This window comes from Salmo salar, chromosome 16 (assembly GCF_965601325.2).
Source record: "Salmo salar chromosome 16, fSalSal1, whole genome shotgun sequence".
Lineage (NCBI taxonomy): Eukaryota > Metazoa > Chordata > Actinopteri > Salmoniformes > Salmonidae > Salmo > Salmo salar.
In genome coordinates, this window is record NC_138306.1 from 33,106,457 (window position 1) to 33,119,221 (window position 12,765).

General features: G+C 42.9%; 1 protein-coding gene across 2 annotated transcripts in view; it reads left to right on the forward strand.

Annotated features, from left to right (window-relative positions):
- The window catches only part of LOC106573727 (guanine nucleotide-binding protein G(o) subunit alpha), a 160,240-nt gene that overhangs the window by 124,661 nt on the left and 22,814 nt on the right, over positions 1 to 12,765 (forward strand). For both annotated transcript variants that reach the window (XM_014149043.3, XM_014149044.3), the window contains exons 4-5: positions 3,416 to 3,576; positions 12,335 to 12,463. In XM_014149043.3, coding sequence (XP_014004518.1) covers positions 3,416 to 3,576; positions 12,335 to 12,463 — 290 coding nt within the window. The remainder of the gene's footprint in view (positions 1 to 3,415; positions 3,577 to 12,334; positions 12,464 to 12,765) is intronic.

The following is a 12,765-nucleotide window of genomic DNA, read 5'->3' on the forward strand; positions in this document are numbered from 1 at the left end:
CACTATCTTCCATTTCTCACGCTTGTTTTTGTGCTGATTTGGGTTGAAGTGTTCCTCCCTCTCCCTGCTGAGTTGGCTGGCCTAGCCTCTCTCCCCCAGGTTAGGACTGCTGAGGGAGTCTGACCCTAAAACGCTGGGCTTTGTCATAGCTAAGCTGCCTGGCTCTCCTGCTTAAAGGAACAAAACACTATTTTCAGTGCCTTGGCTGCAGACACTGCATGGCTTTGTGTTTGAGTGTAACTTTGGATCGATGCTACATAAAGAAGACTGAAGGACATTGGTGAAATGACGTAAGGAGGGGAAGTGTTGAGCAAGTGAGGAGATTAGAGGAAGTGAAAAAGAGAGAGAGAGCCATTTCTCCCTCCATCTTTTTTTCTGTAACATCCTCTTGCCTCATCCTCTCTACCATTATAGAGGAGATTGCAGCTAAAAGGTGTGTGTGTGTGTGTGTGTGTGTGTGTGTGTGTGTGTGTGTGTGTGTGCGCACAACATGTGTATCCAGTGTGTAGATCATTATCAATGACTGGGTATTGATCAGCTTCAGAGCAGGTGGTGAAACAGAAGCTGAGGAGGGTTTTCATTTTCTCTTAGTGATGCCCCATGACCTTAGCTCTGTTGGTAACTACGCTCCTGATTGGTGCTGTGAGTGGCAGACCGGCTGGAGTAGAGCATGTCACAGGACAGACTAGAGCCTGTTAGTCAAGTACTATGGTTGGTGTCAACTGCACATGGTCACTCAGAGAGGGCATACAGGTCAATGACTCCCTACACTCCCATTATATCACACCCCAATACTCACTACAGAGAAACCACTGGGTTCTGATCTCAAGCCTTTGAGGAACAAGTGTCGACCCTCCTCCAGCCTTCTCTCACTCTGTCCTCAGAGAGGAACAGAGATCACAGCTGCACTCTATTGTCGTGGTGACTCTCTCACTGTATCTACTGTTTATGCCGTTTAACAGACACTTTTTAAGTATGGGTGGTCCCAGGAATCGACCCCACTATCCTGGTATAGCAAACGCCATGCGCTACCAACTAAGCTACAGAGGACCACTGTCTCAGTGTCTCAATTTTTTCTTTCATGTGTCCTTTTTATCTGTGTATCGTGTGTGTGTGTGTGTGTGTGTGTGTGTGTGTGTGTGTGTGTGTGTGTGTGTGTGTGTGTGTGTGTGTGTGTGTGTGTGTGTGTGTGTGTGTCCGGTTTTAGTGTGGACTAGGGGTCTGAGCCCACAGGAAGCGGGTGGGATTAGCAGCTGCAGAGGAGAGAGGCAGAGTAGTGGGGCGCACCCACACACACACATACACATACACACACACACACACACACACACACACACATAGGATGCCCAGCCTGTAACTGAGTTACTGTTGCAGGCCTGTGGAGGGTCGGAGGGTCGGCAGTAAGGGCTAACACACTCTCAGCTTTCTCAGAACCAGTGTGCAGGTCAGGGCATCGTGACGAGTGTTTGGTCACTCCTTCCAGGATGCTCCTCTACTGTGACCCTTGCATTTGTTGACACTAGTGGAATGAAAACAATTATTACATTTCAGCGCCTAGATTGGATGTACAGTTGAAGTCAGAAGTTTACATACACTTAGGTTGGAGTCGTTAAAACTCGTTTTTCAACCACTCCACAAATTTCTTGTTAACAAATTATAGTTTTGGCAAGTCGGTTAGGACATCTACTTTGTGCATGACACAAGTGATTCCAGCAATTGTTTACAGACAGATTATTTCACTTAGAACTCACTGTATCACAATTCCAGTGGGTCAGAAGTTTACATACAAGTTCACATACACTAAGTTGACTGTGTCTTTAAACAGCTTGGAAAATTACAGAAAATGATGTCATGGCTTTAGAAGGTTCTGATAGGCTACTTGACATCATTTGAGTCAATCGGAGGTGTACCTGTGGATGTATTTCAAGGCCTACCTTTAAACTCAGTGCCTCTGTGCTTGACATCATGGGGAAATCAAAATAAATCAGCCAAGACCTCAGAAAAAAATGGTAGACCTCCACAAGTCTGGTTCATCCTTGGGCACAATTTCCAAACGCCTGAAGGTACCACGTTCATCTGTACAAACAATAGTACGCAAGTATAAACACCATGGGATCACGCAGCCATCATACCGCTCAGGAAGGAGATGTGTTCTGTCTCCTAGAGATGAACGTACTTTGGTGCGAAAAGTGCAAATAAATCCCAGAACAACAGCAAAGGACCTTGTGAAGATGCTGGAGGAAACAGGTACAAAAGTATCTATGTCCACAGTAAAACAGTCCTATATCGACATGACCTGAAAGGCCACTCAGCAAGGAAGAAGCCACTGCTCCAAAACCGCCATAAAAAAGCCAGACTACGGTTTGCAACTGCACATGGGGACAAAGATCGTACTTTTTTGAGAAATGTCCTATGGTCTGATGAAAAAAAATAGAACTGTTTCACCATAATGACAATCGTTGTGTTTGGAGGAAAAAGGCGGAGGCTTGCAAGCCGAAGAACACCATCCCAACCGTGAAGCACAGGGGTGGCAGCAGCATGTTGTGGGAGTGATCTGCTGCAGGAGGGACTGGTGCACAAAATAGATGGCATCATGAGGGAGAAAAATTATGTGGATATATTGAAGCAACATCTCAAGACATCAGTCAGGAAGTTAAAGCTTGGTCACAAATGGGTCTTCCAAATGGACAATGACCCCAAGCATACTTCCAAAGTTGTGGCAAAATGGCTTAAGGACAACAAAGTCAAGGTATTGGAGTGGCCATCACAAAGCCCTGACCTCAACCCTATAGAAAATTTGTGGGCAAAACTGAAAAAGTGTGTGTGAGCAAGGAGACCTACAAACCTGACTCAGTTACACCAGCTCTGTCAGGAATGGGCCAAAATTCACCCACTTATTGTGGGAAGCTTGTGGAAGGCTACCTGAAACGTTTGACCCAAGTTAAACAATTTAAAGGCAATGCTACGAAATAATAATTGAATGTATGTAAACTTCTGATCCACTGGGAATGTGATGAAAGAAATAAAAGCTGAAATAAATCATTCTCTCTACTATTATTCTGACATTTCACATTCTAAAAATAAAGTGGGGATCCTAACGGACCTAAGACAGGGAATTTTTACTAGGATTAAATGTCAGGAATTGTGAAAAACTGAGTTTAAATGTATTTGGCTAAGGTGTATGTAAACTTCTGACTTCAACTGTATCTATTTTCTATTTACACTAATTTTAGGAGTATTTTTTTTTAGCTCTGCACAGGAAATACTTCTCTGGTTTTATTCTGTGGTATGAATACTTATTGTGACTGCTTTGCCTTTTCCTCTCTACGGGCTGAGGTTTTCCTCTCTACAGGCTTGTGTGTATAGGTTGTACTGTAGGTGCTGTAATGTACCTGTTGTTCCTCTCCCTCCTCAGGCTGATGCTAAGCTGGTGTGTGACGTGGTGAGTCGTATGGAGGACACTGAGCCGTATTCTCCTGAGCTCCTGGGGGCTATGATCCACCTGTGGTCCGACTCCGGCATCCAGGAGTGCTTCAGCCGCGCCCGAGAATACCAGCTCAATGACTCCGCCCAATAGTGAGTACTACTCTACCTCTACCGCCCCTTACAGGAGGGCCGGGTGCTGCAGGATCAATACAACTCTCATTACTCTGTTCAATCGATGCTCCTGTTTATGGATCACACATACATAAACATCATCCACTCACTACATTCATTTATGTCCATGTGACTGTAGTCATATTCAACAAATATGAATTGGTATCAAACACTTATTTTGTATTTATATGTGCACATACACACAATCATGTAGGTTTTGGAGGGAGATCTTGAGATCTTGAATTAACGTAATTTGGGATTTTCTTAAAAGAGAGAGAGAGAGAGAGAGAGAGAGAGAGAGAGAGAGAGAGAGAGAGAGAGAGAGAGAGGAGAGAGAGGAGAGAGAGAGAGAGAGAGAGAGAGAGAGAGAGAGAGAGAGAGAGAGAGAGAGAGAGAGAGAGAGAGAGAGAGAGAGAGAGAGAGAGAGAGAGAGAGAGAGAGAGAGAAAACACACAACACACAACACCACCACGTGTGTCCATCGTCTCATCCACCCTATACTGGGACGGCGGGTAGGAGCGTTGGGTTGGGCCAGTAACCGAAAGGTTGCTGGATTGAATCCCCAAGCTGACAAGGTAAAAATATGTTGTTCTACCCCTGAGCAAGGCAGTTAACCCACTGTTCCCCGGGCGCCGATGACGTGAATGTTGATTAAGGCAGCCCCCCACACCTCTCTGATTCAGAGGGTTAAATGCTGAAGACACATTTCAGTTGAATGTATTCAGTTGTACAACTGACTAGGTATCCCCCTTTCCCATCCCAGCTAACCCAATCTGAATCATCAATGAATGCTGCATTGATTAAGTGCAAAACATCAGACATTTAAAGGCAGCTGTCTTTATGAGTGTGGGGGTTCAGTAAGTCATCATGAGGACTAGTATGGAGAGCACCAGCAATACACCGTGACACTGGAGCAGGAGAGAGAGACACTGATTGTGGCGAGTGTCTCAGCTTCTCAAAGGAGGTGGGGGGCTTGAAGCCCATAGTATTGCATTTCATTTTCTTTCAATCGACAATATGTTTATGAAACACACTTATTTCACATTTACATGGAACTCAAGACACACCATGCAGACTTTGATATGCCAATGTCTGGCATGATTATGTTATCGTACAGATTAGATTGGGTTGTTTTATCCCAGTCTGCTTTATGAAAACGTTGTATAACTCATTGAGTTGTATATGTCTGAAAGTAGCCCACGTGACAGTCGTCTCTTCTGTCTCTCTCTGAATGGCCCTGGATATGTCCTCAGTGATGTACGGGCACGTGGATGCCCTTCATTTGTGACCCATTTATTCACCATGTGCATATTCATTAGAATGCTATTTACATGGTAGTGTGTGTCTTCTCCCCCAAGGGACCAAAATAACCCATTTGAAGATTCCCAGTCAAAAATACAGTGTTCATCTTATCAACTCAAACAATCAGCTGATACTGAAAGAATACCCAATGAACAAGCATATCATAGCTCCCAACTAAATCATGCATGGCAGCCATTTTGTGCTACAGAGCTCTCCACCCATCAGCTTCACTGTAGCAGTGCTCTTTTACCACATCAACTTTACCAGAGGCCCATCAGATAAGTTGTAACCATGTGTGGCTCACCCCCACCTCCAGCCCTACCATGCCACTGTGGTGTACCACAGGACACTTAATTATCTCTGTTCTTCTCTTAAAGTCCTCTATTTTCTGATCTTCCTCGTTTCTACCCGCTGTCTGTGAGTCACGTCAAATTGATGTCAGAAGTTGCATTTTTGGCATTTTAGCTAACCATAACCCTTTTTCTAACCTTAATTCATGTTGCAGGTTAGGATAATTAGGTTATCTGCTACATAAGGGAAGCAGCCGACAGCAGGGTTGTTGCTGAGAAGTGTTGCCAGGCAGAGCACTCAAACTGGATTATGAGGAGGAGGGAGGAGAGGGAGGGAAGAGGGGGGATGGTGTGTGGGAGGGGGAGGATGTTACTAGCAAGGAGCCAAAGTAGTGAGGGACAGATATGAGTCTCTCATACCAAAGAGAGAGCCCCCTTCCCTCTGCACTCCACCTCTACACCACTTGAACAGACCCCAGATGACCCAGCCTAATCCTAACAGCACAGAACCTAATTTCTATAGAACACCACTGGGTTGCAGAGCCACAGAGCTACTACAGTTTTGTGACAGACTACATAAAATACCAGACCTCAAATCCCCAAGACTTCCCTTGGTATTTTATTCATCATATTAGTTACTGGTGGAAAATATGGATGTTGGTTTCATGAACTCCAGTTGATATTTCAATGGAGGTTCAGCTGGAAGACACTGGAGAGATAGTATTTCATTGAAGAGCACACTGATATCCAGTTGGATAGAAAATGTCAATTGTGTCACGGCAGAGGAATAAACACACTTTCTGCTGCTTACTCCTCATTGGATTGTGCCCTTTCTGTTCCAAAGTAAACAGAGATTCACACTTAATTTCATAAAGCGCTTGCTGTAGCTGGTACTGAGACTATGACACTGTATGAGACTAGACTGCAACAGACCACTCACAGTCCTTTATGGAAATCCCCCTCTTACAGCCGGCTGAAATTTGCATTGGCAGCTCCTATTTGATGTTAAACAATACATCCCAATGGGGGAGAAAGGCAAGGCAAATACAGATAAGAGGAATGGTCAACTGGGAGAGGAAAACAGAAAAGGAGAGAACATATCAGTGATGGACAGAAAGGACAGAAAGGAGGGATACAGAGAGGTTGGAGAGGAAAGTGTGCTACCTTGGAATAATGAAACAGTAAATTCAAGGTGGCACTGGAGGCTGTAACCTATATTCTCATCATGTTTATTGGATTTGGGGTTACAAGTTGAACTTCCAGAGGGGAAATTAGCTTTTTGTTTGGGCTGGTTCATATATTGTGTAAATAATATTGCTGTGTGAATATGATGTAGGGCTGGGCGGTATACTGTATTTTACGATATACCGGTATTGATGCACGGACCGGTTTGGGTTTTTACTTTACCTTCTATACCGGTATTTGAATGTTTAGTTTGTTAAATGTGATACGCCATATGTAACGTCCATTTTTATGGTTTACTTTTCTACTTGGGTCATCTCTCTCCGCTCTCAATTCAATTCAATATAAGGGGCTTTATTGACATGGGAAACATACACTACCATTCAAAAGTTTGGGGTCACTTCGAAGTCCTTTTTGAAAGAAAAGCAAACTTTTTTGTCCATTAAATTACATCAAATTGATCAGAAATACAGTGTGGGCATTGTTAATGTTGTAAATGACTATTGTAGCTGGATTTTTAATGGAAATCTAAATAGGCGTACAGAGACCCATTATCAGCAACCATCACTCCTGTGTTCCAATGCCACGTTGTGTTAGCTAATCCAAATGTATCATTTTAAAAGACTAATTGATCATTAGAAAACCCTTTTGCAATTATGTTAGCACAGCTGAAAACTGTTGTCCTGATTAAAGAAGCAATACAACTGGCCTTCTTTAGACTAGTTTAGTATCTGGAGCATCAGCATTTGTGGGTTCGATTACAGGCTCAAAATGGGCAGAAACTTTCTTCTGAAACTTGTCAATCTATTCTTGTTCTGAGAAAGGAAGGCTATCCCATGTGAGAAATTTCCAAGAAACTGAAGATCTCATACAACTCTGTGTACCCCGGTGCAAAACTGAGCAAGAGGACAAGTACATTAGAGTGTCTGTCTAGTTTGAGAAACAGACGCCTCACAAGTCCTCAACCTGCAGTTTCATTAAATAGTACCCGCAAAACACCAGTTTCAACGTCAACAGCGAAGAGGCAACTCCGGGTTTGCTGGCCTTCTAGGCAGAGTTCCTCTGTCCAGTGTCTGTGTTATTTTGCCCATCTTAATCTTTTATTTTTATTGGCCAGTCTGAGATGGCTTTTTCTTTGCAACTCTGCCTAGAAGGCATGCATCCCGGAGTCGCCTCTTCACTGTTGACGTTGAGACTGGTGTTTTGTGGGTACTATTTAATGAAGCTGCCAGTTGAGGACTTGTGAGGCGTCTGTTTCTCAAATAACTACCAGGGGATATGCGTCAGCAGCAACCTTGGGAAAATCCTATGCATTATCATTAACAGCAGATGCGTACATTTCCTCAGCGAAAACAATGTACTGAGCAAATGTCAAATTGGCTTTTTACCAAATTACCGTAAGACAGACCGCGTATTCACCCTGCACACCCTAATTGACAAACAAACAAACCAAAACAAAGGCAAAGTCTTCTCATACTGTGTTGATTTCAAAAAAGCTTTCGATTCAATTTGGCATGAGGGTCTGCTATACAAATTAATGGAAAGTGGTGTTGGGGGAAAAACATACGACATTATAAAATCCATGTACACTAACAACAAGTGTGCTGTTAAAATTGGCAAAAAACACACATTTCTTTCCACAGGGCCGGGGGGTGAGACAGGGATGCAGCTTAAGCCCCACCCTCTTCAACATATCAACGAATTGGTGATGGCACTAGAACAGTCTGCAGCACCCGGCCTCACCCAACTAGAATCTAAAGTCAAATGTCTACTGATGATCTGGTTCTTCTGTACCCAGCCAAGGAGGAGCTACAGCAGCACCTAGACCTTCTGCACAGATTCTGTCAGACCTGGGACCTGACAGTAAATCTCAGAGAGACAAAAATAATGGTGTTCCAAAAAAGGTCCAGTTGCCAGGACAACGAATACAAATTCCATCTAGACACCGTTGCCCTATAGCACACAAAAAAACGATACATACCTCGGCCTAAACATCAGTGCCACAGGTGACTTCCACAAAGCTGTGAACGATCTGAGAGACAAGGCAAGATTGGCCTTCTATGCCATCAAAAGGAACGTAACATTCAACATATCAACTAGGTCAAATTTGTCTCCACTTTTGTGGATTGGGGTGATAAGTCCTTGGTTCCAAATATTGGGGAAGATGCAAGAGCTGAGGATGATGTTAAAGAGTTTAAGTATAGCCAATTGGAATTTGTGGTCTGTATATTTTATCATTTAACTTAGGATACCATCAACCCCACAGACTTTTATGGGTTGGAGGGTTTGTATTTTGTCCTGTAGTTCATTCAATGTAATTGGATAATCCAGTGGGTTCTGGTAGTATTTAATAGTTGATTTGTATTTGATCATGTATATGTTTTTACTGTTTGTTCTTTGTTATAGAGTCAAAAAGATTAGATAACTGGTTTATCCAAACATCTCCGTTTTTGATAGATAACTCTTTCTGTTGTTGTTTGTTTCGGGTTTTCCAATTTGACCAGAAGTGAACTGATTTCTGACGTGCTGTTTCTTCTTTTTCCGCAGTGCATTTCTGTATTGTTTTAGTGATTCACCATAGTGAAGGCGTAGGCTCAGGTTTTCTGGGTCTCTGTTTGTGGTTGGATAGGTTTCTCAATATCTTCCGTAGGTTTTTGCATTCTTCATCAAACCATTTGTCATTGTTGTTCATTTTCATAGGTTGTCTGCTTGAATTTTTTTTATTTGATAGGGAAGCTGAGCGGTCAAATATACTGTTTAGGTTTTCTACTGCCAAGTTTACACCTTCACTATTACAGTGAAATGGTTTGTCCAGGAAATTGTCTAGAAGGAATTTAATTTGTTGTTGCCTAATTGTTTTTTGGTAGATTTCCACCCTTTTTTCCTTCCATCTATCGCATTTCTTAATATTATTCAGTTCCTTTGGCTTTGATGCCTCATGATTGAGCATAGCTCTGTTCAAGTAGAGTGTGATTTTGCTGTAATCTGATAGGGGTGTCAGTGGACTGACTGTGGACGCTCTAAGAGACTGGGTTGAGGTCAGTGATAAAGTAGTTTACAGTACTGCTATATGTGTACCTACCATAGGAGTCCCCTCGAAGCCTACCATTGACTATGTACATACCCAGCATCCGACAGATCTGCAGAAGTTGTGACCCGTTTTTGTTGGTTATGTTGTCGTAGCTCTGTCTAGAGGGGCATATGCGGGAGGGAATGCTGTCACCTCCAGGTAGGTGTTTGTCCACCTGTGTGCTGAGGGTGTCAGGTTCTTGTCTAGTTCTAGCATTTAGTTCACCACAGACTAGTACATGTCCCTGAGCTTGTACATTTTTGCTCTCCCCCTCTAGGATGGAGAAGCTGTCATTGTTAAAGTATGGGGATTCTATTGGGGAGATATAGGTAGCATACATGAGGACATTTTTCTCTGTTGAGAAATAATTTCCTTATTAATTTCTAGCCAGATGTAAAATGTTCCTAATCTCTCTCCATGCCTTTATTCACACAGACCTAGAACCGCCTCCTCCCACTCAAGAAGCACATTTGTTGTTCTTCGACCACAAAACAATTGAGTTCAATCTGCATGGTCAATGCAGCACATGCAACAATGTTGATGAGAACGATGCTGTTTTTACTTTGCTTCTTAATATAAATCCACTAGCGTTCTATAATTACACTATTTGTTTGTGTTTCTTAGCAACATCTGCAAACAGCTAGTTTGTCTTTTCTTAGCAAGTTGGGCCTAAATCCTGTTAGCCCCTAATGCTAATGCTATTCGCTAGCTAGCTAATAAATGTACTGAGTCAGAGCAAACGTAATTAGCTATACAGCCTGATGATACCAGTGATGGTGTAGACCTAAATCAGCATGTTGTTTGTGCAACAGTATCTTCTAAATCAAAGAGGAATACACAAAGCAAGAATATGTTAGCTACACGAAGTAGCTAAGAGTAAACATTCAATGTAGCCAAAGATTATGGGATCCCCTAGGAAACACTTATCAACACTTTGGTTCCTACTCTGTCACAATAACTCCTCCCTGGCATTTTCATTTGTTGACATGTCAAACAATACTGTATTCTAAGTGCTCACTATTATATTCTAACTATAGAATTAAAATAATCATTATATTTCCTTGATTCCAACAGTTCACCCAAGTGTTTTGCTATAAATCGCAAGTCAACATTTGGTTAAAAATAAGGCCTAGATTGTTTGCACATATCGTGCAACCCTACGTGGCAGAGTGGAAATTATCTCATATGAGTGCAGGAAATGCAGAAATTGAAAATGCTGAAATATTTGTGGGGTTGAATTGAACAGTATATAATAATCAGAATTGAGAAAGACTCATTGAAATCACTTAGAATGTATGTGTTGCCACGCTAGGGTCACGCACTACTCATGAAGCAAATTTACAACTTTTATTATTAAAAAAACATAAAATACCGTCAAATACAGTGATATGATATTTTGGCCATATCGCCCAGCCCTATGTGGATGATGTGGCCAGAATCAAACATTCATAGGTAGTAATGACTATAACCCCAGTTGTCTTATTGTCGCCCCCTGGAGACATTGAGGTTAACTACATCTCTCTGAGCAGATGGGCTGGCCTATAATGGCAGGGCAGGGTGAATCCACTCTCTGGAGTGGTTTCATCTGGGTTAAAATGACCATGTCAGTGTGAGTTATGGACACACTTTGTACAGATGTCACATCTCATTCTAGTTCCAGCAGGGCCTCTTCCTATTTTTCTCTCCGCGTCATTCTCTCTGCCCCCCTCCCTATATCATGGACAGACAGGCAGACAGTGTGGACACAGCCCAGGTCTTTAGGCACTACTGTTAATGAGCTGCATTAGTGCTTGGCACCCTGCCACCCGAACTGAGAGCTTGGCAATTGATGCAGCACATTTACCGCTGGACATCGACTTGTTAATCATTTATCACTCATTTCACATGTACATACATTCAAAAGCATTCAGTAACATACTGTACTGTGGTTCCATGCAGCGTATGGTTGCGTTATGCAGTGTAAATGCACCCCTCAGTGGGTTGTGTCACCAGGCTGTGGCCAGGTTGGAATGTTCACACACTACTGCTGAATACTGCAGCTGCCAAGCGAATCCCCACGGCTCTCAACTGGACACAGATCAGTGAATTACACCGTTACACATAAACACAGATGGCGGGAGAGACTATGTTTCTATTTGATGTGTGTGTGTGTGTGTGTGTGTGTGTGTGTGTGTGTGTGTGTGTGTGTGTGTGTGTGTGTGTGTGTGTGTGTGTGTGTGTGTGTGTGTGTGTGTGTGTGTGTGTGTGTGTGTGTGTGTGTGAGAAACAGCGTGAGGGACTCTGTGAATTATGTTTTGTTATTAGCCCTATGTGATTAGAAAATGAAAATAGAAAATATTTGTAAAAAATGTGTCTCCGTGTGTGTGCGTGCGTTTGTGTGAGAAACAGCATGAGGCACTCACTGTAATGTTTTGTTGACCCCTAGCAAGATGGATGTCATCATTGTCTCTTTTCTCCCTCTTGATTGTTACCTCTCCTGCATGTGGAGCTGTAGGTTTGCACCCAGTCCTAAGTAATCCCAGCTACTCTAGCTGATGTGGGCCCATAGCTCAAATGTAGCATAGTCCTCGACATTTCCTATCCAAAATGCCCATGATGGCCCTCGTAACTGCAGTGCCCTGCTCCAGCTCTTCAGATTCCAACGCCAGGTTGTCATTAGGCTATAAGCTTTTTGTCAGTCTCTCATCCAGGCTCAGGGGAGCAGGGCAGACTACTCCTTCTCCAATCGATGATTTAAGTAAATTAATTAAGTTCTGTGGTGAATGAAAACCAGTGTGCACTTGCGGCCCCAGAAGAACAGAGTTCAGACCCCCTGTCTCTGTCCACAGAGCTTAGGGTTGAAAACAGAGTCCAATGCATTGATCCTAACTGGCATCTCTATCTCTCTCCCCAGCTACCTAGACAGTTTAGACCGGATCGGTGCTCCTGACTACCAGCCCACAGAGCAGGACATCCTCAGAACCCGAGTCAAGACCACTGGCATCGTAGAAACTCACTTTGTCTTCAAGAACCTGCACTTCAGGTGAGACACTAGCTCAGTGCTCCTCTTCCTCCTCAAATATCCTTCTTCTGCAGGTTTCCCCAATTGGTGGCCAACGGGGGGTTTTATTTGGTCACCCATGTTTTCTTAGCAAAGAAAAATATATATACACTACCGTTCAAATGTTTGGGTCACTTAGAAATGTCCTTTTTTTTAAAGAAAAGCTATTTTTTGTCCATTGAAATAACATAAAATTGAAAAGAAATACAGTGTAGACATTGTTAATGTTGTAAATGACTATTGTAGCTGGAAATGACAGATTTGTTATGGAATATCTACATAGG